This window comes from Fringilla coelebs, assembly GCF_963513975.1.
Source record: "Fringilla coelebs genome assembly, chromosome: 5".
Lineage (NCBI taxonomy): Eukaryota > Metazoa > Chordata > Aves > Passeriformes > Fringillidae > Fringilla > Fringilla coelebs.
In genome coordinates, this window is record NC_140033.1 from 46,429,459 (window position 1) to 46,449,487 (window position 20,029).

Here is a 20,029-nt window from a genome sequence, read left to right on the forward strand (position 1 = left end):
GTTGTTAAATCAGTTTCAAAATCTTACTTATCTCATTTTACTTTCATGAGGAAGGCTTTTAAAGGTGAAGAGAGACTCGGCCTTGAGAATTTTTCTCTTAAATGATGATATCTTAATGGTAAATCCTGACTTTTTTTTCACCCTATTGTTTTGCATACATGAATGAAAACCTGCCTAGTAGCCTCAAGGAAAATAAACAATGGCACCATTCAATTGGAGCCACTGTAATTTTAACCTTGTGCAATGTTATATGCTGTGAATAGGTTTTCTCAACTTTCTTAACTTCTTGACTTAAGAAATGCTTATATCAAGGTGAGTACCTACAAATCTTTTGTTTTAAAATGACAATATTATTGATAATGAACTAAAATTGGCAAGGAGGAGGAGAATGTTCAAGATATTTGACAAAAGATACTAATCTTTAGCCTTGGTCCTGGAAGGCAGCCTGCAAATACAGCAAAATATGGGCTTTTCAAGAGGCATTCCATGTCAGCAAAACTCTGCTTCTGTTCAGACTAGCAACGATAAGTGCAGAATGAGCAGAGTCAGGTCAGTAGCAAACACATATATATTTGAATCCTGCCATCAAAAGACATTAGAATGCTTGCAGGAATACTTGAGAGTTTAGTAGCCACGACTTAACCAGCAGTTGGCACTGCTCTGTGCTTGCTTTAGAAGAATGACAACCTGACCTTTTACAAGCTTTCCTTGACCTAGCTGATGACAGTAACTCACCACAGCAGGCGTTTCTGCTTTTGGAGTTACATAAATGCCCACGCTTTAGTCTCTTTCACTCCTTACGTAGCGGCATTGGAGAAGAAAATGTGGCTTTGTTTTTAAATGTGTTTGCAGTTGACTGTATTTCTTTGGGAAATAGCAATGTCTTTACAAACTTAATGGTAAAGTAGAAAGGGAGCCTTGCCAGAAGGGGAAGTCTATAATATGTGGACCTATAGTACTGCCTGTGTTCTAGCACTGGCAGCAATGATCCAGTACTAATGATGCTTGTCAGTGAAGCCAAAATGTATATTGACTATCTGTAACTCAGACTCTGGTGATCTGAATTCTACCACACAAACCCACTTTGAAGATCAGGTCAATTAAACTAAATATGCCTTGCTACCACTTCTCAATGAGAATAACAATTAAAAACAGTTCTTGTAATAAATAAGGGTGTTTTTAAAGGAAAACAAGTCTAGAAAGGGTTAGTTTTAAGCCAACATTTCTCTATGGAAGAGAGCAGTTCTTCCACAGTTTCTCCAGCCAGTTTCAGTCAGTGGGTTGCCCAAGGGCTGTGAATCTCTGCCTGTAGAGATATTCAGTACTCAATGGGACAAGCTCCTGTCTGAGCAGGCTGATCCAAGTTAGCCCTGCTTTAGCCAGAGGCTCAGCCCAGATGAACCCTAGAGATCTCTCCTCCTCTAGATGAGCCTACAGTTGTCTCATTCTGGTAAGTCTCTTGTCATCCTGGCTTTACGCTCTTCTGCAGACCGCTGAGAATATTTGTTAGTGACCTGAAGAAAATCAGGTTTTTTTATGGATATTCCTTCTCAATAAATCAGTTCAAAACAACCAATTTATTTGAATATTGGTGGCCTGAAAATTATTGCATTGTGATATGGTGCTACAGGTCAATTCCAAACATTTATTCAATTTCTGTGTTTGCTAAAGTGTTTCGTCTCATTGGTCTGCCCCCTTAATTCCTCTGGTTTTCTTTCTTCATTATCTGGACATTATTTTATAGCTCATGTCAATAGTTGTCTTATTTAAGTTTCCAGGGGGAGTAATGTTACATTGATTTTTGTTTGCATGTTCCCATAATGTGAAATTGAGTTTACTTCTCCAAATCATTTAATGAGTCAACCCTTGAAAGTCAATTACGACAGAAGAATGTTCCTCTATTCTCAACTGAAACATTTATAAGATGAAGGACGCTGACTCTAAATACTAATCTAACCAAGACAGTTTAGGAGATTCCATTCACTAAAGTATTTTTGTAATGAAGATGGTCTTCATGCAATTGTTTTTCCAGATATTTTGGTTAGCTATTTACTCCTTAGATTAGGTGAGTGTGATGTCTCATCATTCAATTCATCCTCCATCTGGATTTGTTATTCTCTTTCCAGTCTTGTTTTTTCCTGCCTTGCTTTTCTCAGCTTTGCTTAGTGCTTTCCTTTATGAGCACTTAACATGTGCAAACCCAAGAGAAATGGATTTTGTATTAATAATTTAGCATTATTATTTCTTTTTTTTCTGAATATAATTGAACCTGCCAAGTGTATTTTGATTAGATTTTCTGTTGGTTAGGTCTTCTGTTGGCAAAGCTGATTATAATTTTGAAAACATTTTAATGTGCCAACATTGCAAGATATGGAGTAAAGAAATGTTCTTTAAACATCTGTATTGTGATAACCATTCAGAAGTTTTTCACATTTCTGCATGAAAGCATGAGATACCAAATTTAGATAGTGTTCACTTGTGAAACAGCATCTTCACAAGTCATGTTTGGCTCCCATATCTAGTAAGGCTTAAACTACAATTTGCTGGAAAATACCTACAAACTTCCTGTTTAACAGCCTTCACTAAGTTTAGAAGTTGTTTTTAATCAATTTCCCCCATTTCTCAGTTTTTATTGGTGTGTCAGTACTGCAGTTTCTTTCTGTATATTGGGCTTCTTAGATCTTTTGAGGTTGGGTGGATTTTGTTCTGGTTTGTTTTGTTTTTTAATCCAAGCTATTTAGTACAAAATTGCCAATCCACTGCTGACTTAACCTCACCTTTGAGAGAACAATTTGCAGGAGATTTTTAGAGTGGCAGAATTCAGTTTTGGTTTTGTTGTATCTCCTTGCTACATTCTCATGGGAAAATAAAAGCTCATTTGTGAAATGTACCTAAAAAGAAAAACATAATTAAAGCCTGATTTAGAATCCATAAAAGTCAGGGAAAGAGTACAAGTGAATTCATTGTCTTGGAAGCAAGTCTCTTGGGAGCATTTTGTTGTTGTTGTGTCATTTTGTATTGAAATATTTTTCAGAATTTCATCAGCAAAGAAGAAAGATTTTTCTTTTCCTGCAGTTTTTAGCACCAGAACATCACTCATTCCTTTATATTTTAAATCCATATCTGCACCCCAGTAATATTTTGAGCACAAATATCTGTGTCCATCATGGTCCAATACTGTAGTTGTTTATAAAATGTTAACTCTATAGGGGTTGGGTTGAGTGGGGTTTTCTTCCTTTGTTTTTGTTTTGTTTTTAAAATTTGTTTATTTGTTTTGCGGAGTTTTTTGATGTGCTGAATAAAATCATATATATGTATCTTAAATGTTGCAGTTTTCATTCCTATCATGTCATGTAATAGAATTTTAGCCACTCTTAGGACATGGACGTGCAAATTCAATAATTTCAGCATCTATCAGGATAGTGGAGGGAGAGTGTAAAAAGCATAAATGTCAGCATCCCACCCACACAGTCACAGTAGTTTCCAGATAAACAATACCAGATTTAAGAACTCCTAGTAAGTTGTGTTAACCAAGAATTCATGTGAGAAACGTTGAATATAGGACAGCATCTAAAAAACTAGGAAATCACCCCTAAAGCTAACTAACAATTTTCTTTCCTGGTTTTCTGTCATCATATTTTCATTTTCTCATACTAAGCACCTTTACCTATTTCTTGGAATGTCACCCACTTGAATGTCTAAAATTGTATTGTATGTAACATCATGAAAATTTAATTAATATTCATTCGAATTTGAACATTTAATCTTCCAGTATTATCATGTGTCCCTCTGTATTCTCACATCAGCTTCAGCCAAACCTGCTGTAGCTTTCTTGCAGAGCACTGTGTCTCCTCCTGAGTGCAAACAGAGCTAAACTCTTCCCCTTCTCCCCTTTGCTGCGCATCCTCTGGTCTTTGCCAGACAGCTTTCAGTTAGGTAGCAGCCATGCTGATGTGCACGCCCTGCATAAAGTTCCCTTCATGAGATGCACACCCAGCTAACCCATAGATGCATCTGTCTGCCCTTCGTGTCCTCTTTCCCATGTAAAGGAGGCACACATGGCTTTCAGGACAGCAGAAGAAACATGGGTTGACAAAATACCCATACAACATTTCAAGAATAAGGGATCGTGACACATCACATTGACCACTGATGACGGTTTCTTTCTTTTTTACTTGAAAAAGTAAGCTCTGGTGGCTGTTTTGTTTCTCTTTTGCAGTCATCCCTAACAAACAGTGACATCATCTTTGTGAAACTGCATGCCCCTTGGGAGGTCCTGGGCAAATATGCTGAACTAATGAATGTAAGAATGCCTTTCAGGTAGGTGTAGCTGTATTTTGTCTCAACCTCCAGAGCCACACTATAGTGTAAAGTTAATGTGATAATGACACCAAAATGCCTGTAGAAAAGCTCTTCTGTAAGATACCACACGCCTTTAGGAAATATAAATGGAGTTCCTTAGATTCCACATGCATTGCTGTTTCTTGTTAAAGCCTACAATTTTAGCACAGTACTGGTTTGAGATTAAGATGGGCTGTAGCAGTGCAGCTGTTTTCATGGGGTATTCTGTCCTTAGGCCCTTTAACCCCTTCAATGCTGGAGCCCCCTGCATACTTGTGCGCTGCTGTTTTTTAAATGGACATTTCATTGAAATCAATGGGAGGTCAAGAAGATCCAGGTACGTAAGGCAGCACAGGAAGTGCATGTCTGTTTGACGTATCTGGTATGCACCTGTAAATTGCTTGTGTAGTATGTAGTCAGTATCCCATAAATAAGTATAAATAAGTATAAATAAGTATCTCATCTAATAGGAAAACAGTTTAAGCTATGAGTGTTTTTTCTCTGTGGAGAAAATAGAGAACTTATATTAAATGTTACTGATAACCAGATTAATTCCACATTGAAATTCAGGTTATTTTTATAACTGATTAACTATTATTTGCATGTTGGGCTATGAAATTTTCTATGTAAAATATTGCTTTTACTCTGCTGGTTATCAGAACTTTTAACAGAGCATTAAGACTTCCACTGGAACTGACCACAACGCATGAACTGAGAGGCCTTGGCTCTTCTTTCAATTAGCAGGGTTTCTAATTACAGCTCCATTGATTTTAATGGAATTACTCCTGAACAAGAAAATAATCAGACCCAGAATATGCAACTAGTGAGCTGGTATCTTTGTAGGATTCCTTCTGGTTTTTTTTACCTAAGTATGAAAAATGCCTCTGGTATGGACACCCTGTAGCAGTAGAAAACTCATAAGGAAAAATGGTTATGTATAAAGGACAAAATAGCAGGCTTATTTTGTATTTATTTTGTTTTCATTTTCACAGCAAATCTTCAACTGTTCTTCCTTATGCTTTTATTGCTAAAGAGAAAATTCTAAAAGCAATCACACGTCATTGCAGGATAGTAATATTCCTTTTTAAAGTGTTCCAGCCACAGAAAAAATGGATTAGGCCAAAAGAGTGCCTTCTTTCACTTCTGTGGCATTCCTTCAGATGGACCTGCTCTGGCAGTGGAGTGAGGTCTCATGATTCAGAAATACACCAGGAACTCTGAATTTAGTCATGAAGCAGCTTATTCTTTCCTGATCACTCAGCAGATAGCAAAGCAGTTGATTACATAGAAAGCTTTGAAAATACTGAGGCTTTCTTGACCTGCTTCAGGATTGTGGCTTCATTTTTTCCTCATCCATAGAGAGAGAATTACTACAGCATTGTCAAGAGGAAATCATGGTAATTCACTAGTGACTGCTGGGCAGGCTCTTTAATTTTTTCTTAAAAACAACAGTACGGTTTACCATTTCAAAAGAATTTTACAAAGTGTCCACAAGTCTAGCTGGTGTATTCCCAGATGCCTTTGTCTAAGCTCTTGTTTTAAGAGCTGCTGATTTCTTATTGTTCCTGATTATTCAGGCTGGAATTGTGCAAGGTCCACGCATTACTGAATGAAATCCTTGTTGTTTCAAAGCAGGAGGGAAAAAGTGGTGAACACCTCTGAATATTGGAAACAAAACCAAGAAGTGGATGCCATCTTCAGAAACACTTAGCTTTGACTTTTCTCCGCTGAGAAAAGTTGAGCAGAGCAAGATATTGAGTATACTGAGTTGAGCAAGATAAATAACACTATCCAAAGAAGGCTGGCCAACATGAAATAGTTTAAAAAATTTTAATTCACCAGCACGATGTGGACTCTAATAACAAAAATGTTCAAAAGTTCTGAAAATTAACCTGGAATGCTAACCAAATTTTTTAATCATTTGCAAAGCATTAGATTGTCTTATTTTAGAGGACTTGCTTCTAAGGCACTAACAGCATTCCTACACTACATCTACTACAATATTTAAAACATGTGTGGTGTAAGCCTTCATTTTCCAGAAGTGGTACAGTTCTGCATTACACAATGGAACCTCTCAGAATACACAGAAACCACCTTGATTTAGCAATCACCTTCAGTGGATGACAAAGTCAACCTCTGGAGGAGGAAATCAGAGTCCGGTCAGGCACCCAGATTTTCCAGGAAGGAGTATGAGTCCCAAATCCACACTCAAGAACCCTCAGATTTTCTTAACTCTCGTGAAGATGCGATCTCTGTGCTGAAGGCAGTGTGTCAGATCCTGACAGCTGTGGTATGATAGGCATCAAGAGCAGCCAGTAGGGGAGTGACCCAGGATCCCAGTCCTGGATCTGCACATGATGGTTAGGGGCTGCTCTGCACCAGAGGGCTGGTCAGGAGGCAGCTTGGGAGTGGGTCCAGCATGCGTCTGCTTGCGTCCCTTTGTCTGCTCACTTGCTCATCTGCTCTCACACATGGCTTACTGCACTGACAACAGAAGCCAGCCTGTATGAGGGGCAGAGGGAGTTGCTGCACACTTGGTGGGGTGCTGAGCACGTGTGCATTTGCTTGTGTAGCCTACATTCTGTTTCAAGGGATGTTATCCCAACAGGAACCACAGACCCCGCTTGGTACTGCACGTGTTACAGCATATTGCAGCATAAGGTACAGCTTTCCTGGCTTTTCTGAGTGATTCCCCTTGTGTTTCACCAAATGCAGCTTTAATAACTCACTAGTAGATGTCATATAATTGATCCATGCCTGTGTCAGTCCTGTGGAATTCCTGCAACAGTTTATGAACTCTGAATTAGAAACGTCTTTGAATTCCCATCTTCCACACATGACAAATAGCAGAAAAGGAGGAGACAATGGGAAAATTATGACCTTCTGGCAATTCTCAAGCCACCAGTGTCTGTGTGGCTTCCTGTGACGGTTCTGTTAATCTCTCTTTTAGTCTCTTCCTCCACCTCTTACAGGCTTCTGTCTTCAATCTCCTTTCCTTCCTTGCTAGTTCATACTGTAACTGACGATGGGTTTTCTTCTCGACTGGCTTCATTTTTGCTGTTCTTCCAGGAGAAAAATCTATTACCTGCATCGCCGATACAAGTTCATGAATAGGTGAGTACAGCTATCATGCCAGTTTATGGTCATTTGGACCCAGTAACAAAAATAATGGCTAAAGTCAAGCTGGATGGAAAAGTAAATCAGTTGTGTTTGTAGAAATGATAAAGGGTTACATACTAGGACGTCTGCAAAAAAAAAAAACAAAGAGAAGTTGCATTTTTAAGGCATCTGCCTTGTGAAAGAAGCAATTAATTTTATCAGTTTTGCCTTTTTTAGGAATGAGAAAATATTTTTCGACTGATGGGGTCTTTAAAGAAGTAGATGTTAGTGCAAATGCTGTACCTCTTTCTTTCCATGTATCTCATTAGGGAGTTTCTTGGGGTTAGAATACCACAGTTACAGGGGTTTTTCCATTTCTATGAACCTTGCTTACTTGTAATAGTGATGGCATTATTTATTTATTGCTTCCTCCGTGGGGATGCTTAGTACTTTGTTGTTAGATAGGAAGCCAATGAACCAAGCTTGAGAGATGTGTATTTTCCAAGAATCTTTGAAGTGCTTTCACTCAATTATTAAATACCTTTAAGGTTATGCTTGATGCCCAGGTTATGTCTGACTTCAAGCAATGAAGCTCTTTTCCTGCAGCAGTTTGCATTTTCTTTTTGATACCTTGGAAAATGAAATTAAAATATCTCCAAAATGCCTAAAAACTATACAGACTTGGCAAAACCCAGATCATTTATATATCTGCAATTATCTCTCTCAATTACCTCTCTCACTGTATGTGGCATTTAATGCCATGGTACTCTTGATGCAGTTTTCAAAGGGGTTTAGCCCCTAATTATTGAGGTCAGTGGAAATATTCCCAAGAAGCTCTAAGAGAGAAAAATTAAATTTGAAAAATCTGCATTTTGGAGTAAACAGCCATACCACTTTGCACATAATGTCGGTACATTTACATCCATGGAATGATCACTCTGCAGTATGAGCATATTAAAAAGCATTTTGGATATTAAGTTATGTCCCAGTCTGCTGGTAACTTGACAGCACCAGCACTGATACCACATTATGGAATTTGCCTTTTCATATTTGTAAGCACCAAATGAGCCCCTCGTGGAGTTGAGACATTTTATCCCTCTTTGGCACACGGTAATAAATGCACACAAATCTTCTAAAACTTGTTGATGCTGCCCCACTTTCCACTCCCACCTTACAATAGGTGCTATAGCAGCTGCTAGCTTTGGAATTGGTCTTGTGGAATGGCTGCTTTGACCAAAGCAATAGATAGGAAGGAGAAGGTTCCATCATTTATATGTGTTATATGAAGTCTTGCTTCACATTCATTTTCTTATGAGTCAGGATGCAATTTGAAGTCAGCATGGGAAGAGGTATGATCTTTTTCTGGTATTTAGTTCCTGAGTGATGAGAACACTAAATTCAGTTTTTATATTCAGGTCTATAAATAGCTACTTGAGGAAGAAAAGCTGTAACTGAATGGCCCCAGAGGGGAAAAATAAAGTATATTCAGCTTTATTTTCACTTATGTGAAACTTAGATATATGGCTTCAATAAAAGTATCTATTGCCTCCACTCCTAGTTCAGTGTAGATTACAAGTACCTAAAGCCTTTCTTCATTTTTTGTGTTAATACAAACATTATGTTGACATTTGGGCAAAATTTATTTTAGAGAGGAGTTTCATCACATGACAAATCCCAGAGAAGGTCTCTTGCAACTTGTAAACCTGACTTGAATTTTCTCTCTGAAAAATCCTAGTGATCTCAGAACTTCAAATTACAAAACTTTTCTACCTTAAAGGAAAGGAGGGGTATCAGACACCTTATAGCACCTGCATCATGGTTTAAAACTAAACTAATAAAATAGCTAGCACCACAATATGCGTAAAGTTCTATGAAAGCTGACCCATTCATAAAAATCAGTCTCAATTCAAAACCTTTTTTTCTTTTCCTAACTTTCCTTTGAAAAACGTTTCTATCTCTACCCTACTTTATGCTGAGAAAACAGTTTCTTTTAAATTTTTTAGAAAATCTTTGTGGGAGTTAAACACAATATGCATCTTAAGAAAGAGGGTGCTGAGTCAAGACTAGGCTTGGAGAGCAGGGGCAGGATTAAAGCAGGAGACACTCTGTCTTTGAGGCGCTGTTTGAAGCACTACCTCTTTATGACTCCATCACCCCATTGTTCCTGAGTAGGTCACACTGCTTTCCAAACACCGTTCCAAACCCTATTCAGCTGAGTGTGGGGAAAATGAGGCATGGATTAGCCCTGAATAAATGATAAAAAAATAGATTTTTAACGCTGTGTGTCAGTATTTGTTAGCACCAGCACCACTCTTTCAGCTTTTTCCTCTTGCGAGATGATCCTGCAGAGTACAAAATCTGCACTGCTGACTACGGCACTGTTGTAATGGGTGGAGGGAATTTTAAAACTTGGTCATTTTTCTTTTCCAAGGAGATAACCAGGGGGGCTTGCTTTCCCTGCAGAAGGCTGTACTGCATGTTCTGTGCTTTGCAGTAAGGTTTTACAATCTCCTCAGACCCGTTTGCCAGCAGGCTGACTGAGCATGCCAAGTAATCTGAGTCTTGGGAATGGCAAACCACTCCAATTCTGGGCACACTCAGTGAGAAGCCAGCATGAATAATGCATTGCTGTTAAGTGGGGAGAGCACTCAGTCCCTCTGTGCTGTGCTTGTGTGCTGTGATAAACCTGCAGCAGGCAGTATCTCCAATGTGCACATTGACTTGCAGCATGAATGGGAAAGGATTGCAGATGGGCAGGGGTGTTAATAGCTTAGAGAATTCAAACGAGTTTAATTAACAGGAATGGAACAGGATATTTAGAAAAACCCTCTTCCTAATTCCTCCTCCCTTTTCCATACCCAAACACACTAAGCCTGTTGAATACACAGGGTTTACTGAATTTACCGGGGAAAAACCAGAGGCCAAAATACAGGGATTTCCCCCGTAGAGAACTTACCTTCCCTTGGCATATCTATCTCCCTACACAGGCTAGCTCAAGGCTGTCAGGATGCTGCAGCTGGAGAGTTACAATGGATCAAGCCCTTTAGAGCTCTGGGATCTGACATCTCACCTGCATTCAGCACAGACATTTGCAAACTACCTCCTCCTGTGCTCACACTGCTGGGTCAGTGCAAACACTGCCCATGGAGAGGTTATATTAATTAAGTAATTAAATCTTATATTAAGTTTACACATATATTTCACTTTTCCCAAACAGTCCTGATGATAAATTTGCACACATATGCAACATCCAACACCCCTCACCCCATCCTGCTATTCCAGATTGGAAGTGCAAAAATGAGACTAAAACAGGTACAGCTGATTTATTTACAGTTTTGAAATGTGCCCATGTTTAAAAATGACCATTAGCTTCCTTATCCGAAATAAAACCTGGTGGAAGAAGGCTGAATATTCCAGGAAAAACTACATGAATTTTAAATGAAAATATGTAACATTTTCACATCACTTATTTTCAGCTGCCTGGATATGGGTTGTCGTCCCTCAAACTGGCTCTGCAGAGGTACCAGCATTTGCTGGTCTTAAGAGTTCTTATGTTGGCTGTTTCAAAAAAAAAACCAACCAAACAAAAAAAAACCAAAAAAAAACCACCCAAAATAACAACTACAAAATACCCCCACAAAACAAACAACCCCCCCCACCCCCAGCCATATTTCCAGCCCTTGAGCTTCTTTCAGAACTGAGCTTTAAGTTCAAAGGAAGTAAAGGAAGTAAATTCTCGTCCTTTAGCTCCACTTCTGGAAACATTCATCCAGTGACTGAAGTATGGGCACACTCTATAATTTGTAGTCCATGATTTTTGCAGGGATCAGTGGTTAGGACTTGGAGCAGGGCTCACTGTTCTAGGTGTAGCTTTTTTAGGAGCTTCTCATTATAACATTCTAGTATGGATTTGAATTTGGTTTATATTGTCTTCTCCAATGAGCTCTGGTTGTTCCCTTCATTTCACTGTGCATCTTTGCATAAGTGCACCTGTAGTTAAATCTGCCCTTTCTCCAGCTCAATCACTCTTTGTTTTCACCTTCCAAATGTAAAAATCTGCATGGCAGTCCCCCGTTAGCTTATACACCCAGAGTTCTGGTTTCATGGAGGTTATACTGTTGCAAGAAATCACAGTTGAACGAAATGAACAAAGTAACCGATTTTTTAATAGCAAGGTAAGAATTCATACAGAGAGCAGTAATGGGGTGTAACTTGCCGAGTTTAGCTGCCAAGATCTTTGTCACAATCTCCACTGTTCTAATGTTTAGATGGCCAAAATCTAATGTTGGTTAAGCCTGAGTTTTAAACTAAATGAAAATGTGAGAAATAAAGATTTGGAGACATGCCAAGCCCTCACTGGGCTTAATAAGATTTATGGCAGCATGGACCATGCTTTCCTGATGAGACAAAAGAAATGCTCCTCTGCATAAAGCTGGTTATGAGTAGTCGAGTTCAGCATATGTAATTTGGTCTGCATCAACAAAAGTCAAAAGACATTGCACCTTTCCTAGCTGTAAATATTGAGTGTCCTGGTTTGACAACCTGTACTTCAGAATGCAGTGAAAAAACCCATTATCACAAGTGCTCATACTTATCATGTGCTGCAGGATCGAGAAACAGATAAGCAGGTTCCGAGGATGGTTGCCCAGAAAGCCAATGAAACTGGACAAGGAAACACTGCCAGATCTGGAGGAGAATGACTGCTATACTGCTCCATTCAGCCAACAAAGGATCCATCAGTGAGTATTCTATCGGATCTCAGTTGCAAGGTGAAAACTTTTCTTTCCGGATTCACCTTGGGAAAAATTGATTTCTTTGTTCATGTCTTAAGGAATAGTGCCTTCATGTTAGCCCTTTTTCACAAGAAGGGAGAGATAGCTAGCCTACATTTCTACTAATTAAAGGTCCAGCTCAAAGCTAAGGAAATCAATGGGAAAGTTCCTTTTAATTTCAATTACATATTTAAAGGGATCACATGGCTATTTTCTCTCTGATCAGAATTGCAGTTGTTCTTTTTCACTTAAAGATGTGATTAAAACTTTTCTCAGCATTCCTTATGTCTTTAGCATAATCAAAACAAGTCCTTCATCACTGATGGTTGAAATACTGACTCTTGCATTTCATTCCGAGTTATGACTGTAGAACAAACAAAACTCTAAAGAAAACAGACAATGTCAATTTGACTGCACTTCTCTTTCAATTTTATAGAAGCAAAACTCCTTGCTAAATGGCAGGGTTCAGACAGTGTTTAGACCTAGCAGTGACACTTTTCCACCAATAGCACCAGTGTTGGACAAATGTCAGAGAAGTCACTTGGCTACAAGAAGCCTTTATTCCCTTGCAAAATGAAGAGCAGAAAAAGCCCCACAATAACTTTCAGAACTTGTATGAAATTTAAGGAGTGTCAAATTTTTGATGTCTTATGGGTAGTTACAGTGTTTGTGATATAGGAAACAGTCATTGACTGAGAGCAAAACCGCAAAGATTAGGCAGCACTGTTGAGGATACTAAAAGAAGACACAGAATGAATTATAGGTCGCTCCAAATTCTGAAATATGTGGTTTTATTCAGGGAGAAGCCAGGTTGATAAAACTCTAAAATAACTCATTTTGAATGAATAATTTTTCAGGGATTTGATTTACTAGCTGCAGTAAAAATGAGTTAAAAAAACCTCTGCCACAAATGGCATCTTTCCAAATACAGCAGAAAAACAAGAACAGGTGCAAAACTCCAGGGAAATTTCAATAGAAGTCTGTTTGATACAGAGATGGGTCAGTTATTGTGCCCTGCAAGAGGAAGAGTAAGCGCAAATTAGTTTGAGAATAGATCAGTGATACTAAAAAACTTATAAACTGGGATATCAGCATTAATGTTTTTATTACCAGTAATATTAACTGCTAACTTCCCTTAAAATTAGTGCACGTAGGAGAGGGGTTGGTGGTTTGTTCTGAGATTTTTTTTTGTGCCTGAAATGAGAATTGACATATATCAACTAGAGGGGTTTTTTTCATTCTTCTGCCTTGGTCATGTTCATGATGCTGAACTGGCAGGAGAGTTTATTAAGCAGTGTTAGTTTCATTAACACTCTTGCTGTTGTTTGGTGCTTCTTTTACATCATTGCAGCCTTGGAAACTTTACTCCATGGCAGACCTGACATTTTTTGCTTAGCTTTCTGTGTATAGTCTTGCTATCCTTTTGTGTGGGGTTTATAAAATGTTGGCTGAGCTGGCCTCCTTCTCCCAAAAGATGCTGGCTCTGACAGCAATGGTGTTCCTATCGTGCTTCAGCCTGTTTCCTGTGCCTGGCTTGATTTGTTTCACTAGAATTTTGAAATACAATGATTTGTTCAATATTTTTCTACTGAGTTGCATGCAGGTATTTCAATTTTTTAACCCAGAGACCCACAATATTGTGTTAGGAACGTGAAGATAAATAATCACTGAAATTCCTGAGATGCTGAAAAGAAAAGTTGCCATCTACAGTAATGTTATGATCATTTAGCTTGTGTTCTGCCAATGGTAAGAAAAGTCCATGTATTTTGATATGTGGGTCAGTTAAGGTTTTGCTAGAGTGCTCTCAGCATATAACCAATACAATGTAATTATACTGGAGGCTACAAACTCCTCATGGGTAGTTACTTGTGGAGTTCAGTGTTCCACAAACACATCATCCTATAGCCTGGAAGAACAGCTACAATCTCCTTCCTACTCTTGGGCCTTTAGCTGTGGCTCTGCCTCCTCTTCCAGTTGTGCCAAAACTGATTCAGAGAGAGCAGATACAGGACTGGAGGGGTCCCAGTACCACACCAGTGTTCAGCTAGCCGACCTCAGTGTTGTTCAAGACTTTTCATTGAACATCTGGCCATTTTTTGAGCAAAGCAAATGTTTGTAACTCCTTCAGTTCTTGAAGTCCTCAGAGAATGCAGAATAACTGCAAGATTTTTAGTCCTTTTGTACTGTATTAAGGTGGTGGCTGAAAAATTCCACTAGCTTTTTGTCAGAACTTATGTACAGATCTTTAGTTTTAAGTTTATAGCAGAAGCCTTAAAATTTTCCTGCAGATCTAGAATCCTAAGTGAGAGGAAGAGATTAGTGGGAAGTACATTCAACTGTTCTTTGAGAAATACCCACAGGAGCCTAAAATATATAATCAGCCTTTTAATTACACTGATGAGAATTTTTCTGGCTATTGTACAAGTATTTCTGGAGAGCAAGATATGTACTTCTGGCAGTTAAAAATATTTTGGATTTCTGTGTTGTCATAAATTACTGTTTATCTAAGACATGCTTAATGAAGAACATGAAGTAAACCACTCACAATTACAACCATCTTGAAAGCACAAAACTTCATATCCTTAGTTTTCAGATAAGATCTCCATGGCCTCACAGTAGATTTTGCCACAAATCCTACCTGGAGGCTGCCAAATTCTTCCTTTTCTCCTGGTTTTATGTGATTTGCATTTTCTAAAATATTATGCCTTGTATATTCATATGAGCTTGGCTGTGTTTGAAATATTGCAATTTGGGTCTAAAATTCCTTATTTTTTCCTTTCTTCACAGCGTCAAATGTCACCATGTCACCAAATGTCACCATGTCACCAAAAAACAGAGTTTATCTTTTGTGATCTAGCCACAGTTTCCACAAACAGGGCTCCAGTTTGATACAGATTTTATAACATGATCTGAGTAGAAACTTCATCTGGGAGAGTTTCTCTTAAAAGCATGGAAAGACAAAGAACTGACAATACTTACAATTCAATGTCTAGGGAGGGAAATAATTAAGAAAAAAAACTGACCAGACCTTATTCCCATAGGAAATAATATTTCAAAAATATTGATGTACAAGGATTGTGTGCAATTTTAATAGATCATATCAATAGACTTTTTCTTTCTTGCATTTTTCTTTTCCATTCAGATGGAAAAAAGCCAGATGTGGAGAAATTCGGCTTTCCAATAAAAAATTAAGTTTGTTTTAAGAGGCACAGCTAGCCATCTGTCCCTCCTTCAGAACTGGCAAAGAAGAAAACACAAGAATGACATTTGTGAGATATGCCTATAACTTTTGCAGCAGAGCTTCAGGTTTTCTTTTAAAGGCATTATGGCATACTTCATAGGGTATATCTCAAAATTGTCAGCACAAGAGAAGACAAAAATTCATCTTATTTTTTTAAGTAATAGAAAATCTCTTTTTGGAGGAAAGATGTTCTGCCAAGAACTATTTTTTTTAATTGTGTGGAATACAAAAAAGATTATTTTCAACATAGACTTCTTAGTAGTGTCTCTTTTTTGCAGCCACAGCTTGAAAAACACTTAGGCGTTCTTCTACTACATCTTAGTTATTTCATGTAGTCAGCTGCTAGTCACTTGGGAATAGTAGCAGCAGCAATTAGCTGCAATTTCTGAGATAACTGTACACTAGCTAGGAAAATATGTTAATTGCTGTTTAGAGATTTCAAACTCTATATCAGGAGCTATTTCCCCTTAGTTTTATCTTTCAAAGGTGATAAACTCTCTGATTAAATATTAATCTAATATATAATTGAATAACCACTTTAAATAAATATTTATTACTTAGTGAAAATAAGATTAAAAATTTACTCAATTAGGAGGACTAGGATAGTAACTTGATTAATTAAGCAAAAAATGGCCCTGCATACCAGAGGTTAATGGAGTTCTTCTCATTTGTATTATGTCCCCTTGTGGTACATAAGTCTTGTATTTTTTCCACATTTCCAAGAGATCTGTCTCTCAAGGTGGAGCTACTTTTCAAGCTTTTTCTGATGTTCAAATTCATCTTAACAAACATGATCTGTGCCCATGTTCCCTTGAGCCCCCTCACCCCAAAATCATGGAGAGAGCGGGGAGCTGCTGTAACTGGAGACACGGCACAGGGCTGCATGGACACTTACTTGTTTTGAACCAGGATGGTCATTCTGGTGTTTAAATGCATCTACAGTACAATAACATACATTTTTAATGGCTTTTTATAAATGGGGAATCACAGTTTTGTAAATCCTGCCCTCAAACAAATCTTTGTGCTGCCAAACTTGGACATGCCCTGCATTGTTTTTTTTTTTTTTATTCCCTCTGATTCTGGGAGTTTTAATTGCATAAAATACAAAGAAGCAGGGCATCCCTGAAAAATATAAAAGGCTCCCTCCTTCTATCTCTGGTGAATATTTCTAAGTGAACTAATTTAAATAAAGAAGCGATTGGGGAGAAGACTGATCTGGGGCAAAGGTAGAGGAAGGTGGAGGAGAGATTCAGCTCTTTCATGACTTTCTAATTTACTTTGGCAGTTTTGAGTCTGTGGTGCCAGATTGGAAACAGAGCCACTACAGCATTCTTTGTCCCAAAGTGACCCTGTTTTAGGCCCTGTATGATAGGAAAACCCCCTGCTAACCATTAATAAAAATGTCCTTTTACATAAACAAGACAGTTAGCTGCAGCCTTAAGAATCAAGCAAAATGAAAATCAGCAAGTGCTAATAATATAGCCATTTTCAAACAAATAAAGTAGGTAAATGTGTGCTATTTTTCTCAGAGAAATACTGCAGACTCACATTGCTGCTGCTCCTACAGCTGGTGATTTACTTTCTCTATGTTAAATGAGCTAAAAACCTGCTATTACCTCAGCCAACGACAGGTTGGCTGTTGGCTCCGTGATTTACCTGGGACTACAGAAGGTTGAGTAAGGAATACACTACTCACATAGAGATCACTCCTTCCAACAACATCTGTGCTCTTAGTTTGCACTGCTTCCAGCAGAAGGCAATTTTAGACATGGTGAGTGTCAGACGTCAAATGTTGCAGTGTCTGTGGATCCCACAGTGCAAAGATACACACGGGTCTGTGCATGCATCCATCCTGCCTTTGTGCTGTTGTCACCAGGACACAGGTGTTCAGATTTCAGCTTATTTATCTCACCACTAAGGCAGAAAACAGCCTTTTCCTGCCTTTTGCTTTCCCAAAATATAAAAAGTAACATAAAGCAAGAAAAGTAAACCCACTTTTTTTTTTAATGTGCATTCAAAGATTTGAGAGCTGAATTTACCCTTTAAGGGTTTGTACAACTGCCAAAGACAATGTGTGAACAGGAATTCATTGGTAATGTTTTCTTGGTTGAATTTGCAGTAATTTGAGGTCTTTCTTTAGACAACAGTTAGCTTTGCTGTGCTTTGCTATCCATGGAAAGATAGTTTGAAATTTCCAGTTCACAGTTTAGTTAAAAAGGCTACAAATATAGCTTCAAAGCAATTAACCTTCACTGACTCTTCATGTCTCTTACAGCATAGATGTAAGAACAGTATTTCCAGAATGACATTTTTGAAAGGGACTTTAATTAAGGATCAACTCTGGAAGCTTTCCTTCCAAAAGTACTTTCATTATCTTCATTGGGATTTTCTTTTTGAGTAAGGATAGCTAACACAAATAAGACTTACAGGACCAAGTTAATAATTATAGCTATTGTGGAACAAATCACTGGCTTTATCAACCTGTACATTAACTTCACAGGTAAAAAAGCTATAATGGATTAATCCTTACATGTTTTTTTGTCTTAAAAATGAGGTGGCAAAATGATGAAAACCATCAGGGAAGAGTCTCATAAATAAAGTCTATACCCTTACTTGAGCCTGAACACAAGCTGTATTGCTCTTATGAATATTCAAATCCTTGTGCCTGTTGAAAATCTAACAAGGGCAGCAGAAACAGAACAGCTGAGGAAATTCTACCTAAAAGCCACAAGGGTTAAAAAACTCGCTAGAAAGCCTCTGCTTTATACAGCACATAGCTCAATAGTGTCTGATAAATGTTTATGTGTACCTAGTTTGAAATTTTCTTCAGCTCTGGCCCCTGTGAACTGAAATTTGAAGTGTGAGATTCTTCACAGACTGAGAAAATCTTTCTCCTCTGAATTCTTCATTGGATGCTGTATTGGATGGAATAGCTTTGATGGTTATTCTGTGACTATGGATTTGCCACCCACATTCAGAAATAAGACAAACTGAAGCATAAAAATCTGGGGGGAAAAAAAGTCCATGAAGCATGGGAAGAAGGGGTGGTGGTTGAAAGGGGTAAGCCCTACACTGAGCTGCCTGATTGTCACCTGACAAGAGCAACTCCTGTGACTTTTGAGATAAATTGAAACCTCCCTGGCATTGTCCTAATTTATGTCAATGTCTAACTGGGATGCTGTAACACAGATACAGCTACCTGAGATATTCTCAACCTCTCAAGGCCTTCCACTCATGTCTGCCCCTTTTTGCTTCCTGTGCCAGAGGTCCCTGCCCCACTGATTATGGTGATGCTGCTCTTGCTGGGTCTACTCTACAGACAATTTCACAGGAAAAAAATAAGAGTGTATTTGAGTTAAGCAGATTTTTAAAACCCTATAACTTTTATGTTCAAAAAGAAGTGAGGATTATTTTTTAAATGTTATCACATGCAATTCTATCCCAAAATAATGATATTGTTAGGGATGGTCCAGGTCATCCAGAGGACTCAGTTTTGGCACTACTCTTTCACCTTTGCTGAACTCTAGCATCTCTTCTTTATCCATGTCTTCATGAATAACATTGGAAAACACTCAAGGGCATGTTTTTGACCCACTCTGATCATGGTGAGTCCTTCCTCTCCTCTCCCCCTCCTGCCCTTCCTGGCACAAGACGGGGAAGGGCAGAAGCTCTGCAGCTCATACTCTCACAGGTGCTTTAGGACTGCTTCAGCCATTCTGGAACAGGCAGAGTTCTTCATGGCAGTTATCATTACTGAGGTGTTTACATCTGCCTCACAGACACGTCTGGTTATTTCTTCTTGCCTTTGTGAGATCAAGAGCTACAACAACACAATTACGAAGTTTGCAAATGAATGCAAATTACTAAAGGGTTTCTCTAAATAAGTGATTATTTCTTTGTTTTTTACAGTTCCCGTAACCCTTGATTTTTTGCCTTTTTGCATTCATGACTCATGAAAATAGAAATTCTTAAATACAAACAAAACTATTAAACAAGTTCTTCAGAAAAGATGTTGAAATGGCTATCTCTAGTTGCAGTATAAGTCAGTTTTGATAAGAGATGAGCAAAATTACCTTGTATTACAAGGAAAATAGATTAAAGTGTTATCTGGTTCCATGTTGCAGGTTTCCCAGATAAGGTGATCCAATTTGCAGTTGAATCTTACAAGAACTTGTCAGAAAGATGAGTCAAGCTAAGTCAGAATGAGAATTACTGTGCTGTTTTGATATCTGTGAAGTTATCTTCACAGTTCTTTAACTGTCCGGGAGGTGAGGTCTTGGATAATCAGGCAGTAAAAGAAAAATAAAGAGCAAAAATCTCTAACTATTCATTTCTGTTTTACTCCTGCCTTTTAATTTGTTTCTGCTGCTACACAAACAGCCTAATATGGAGTTCCAGCTTCAGCTGAAAACAACACTGTTCTACCTGCTTCACAGTTTAGATTCTTTTAATATCATTTCTATCAGCATTAAGATTTACATGAATGCACCATTTTTTTTCTCTCAAAATACTTTTGGTAGTTATTATTTCACATACTGATTACTTTCAGCTGAATTTGACACAGGTGTAGGGGTAA

The 20,029-nt window shown here is 38.2% G+C and overlaps 1 protein-coding gene across 1 annotated transcript in view; it reads left to right on the forward strand.

Moving 5' to 3' along the window:
* Positions 1-20,029, forward strand: part of ANO4 (anoctamin 4) — a gene marked incomplete at both ends in the record, with an annotated part of 123,552 nt that overhangs the window by 45,057 nt on the left and 58,466 nt on the right. The window contains 3 exons of the mRNA XM_084205385.1: positions 4,220-4,320; positions 7,411-7,455; positions 12,048-12,179. Coding sequence (XP_084061511.1) covers positions 4,220-4,320; positions 7,411-7,455; positions 12,048-12,179 — 278 coding nt within the window. The remainder of the gene's footprint in view (positions 1-4,219; positions 4,321-7,410; positions 7,456-12,047; positions 12,180-20,029) is intronic.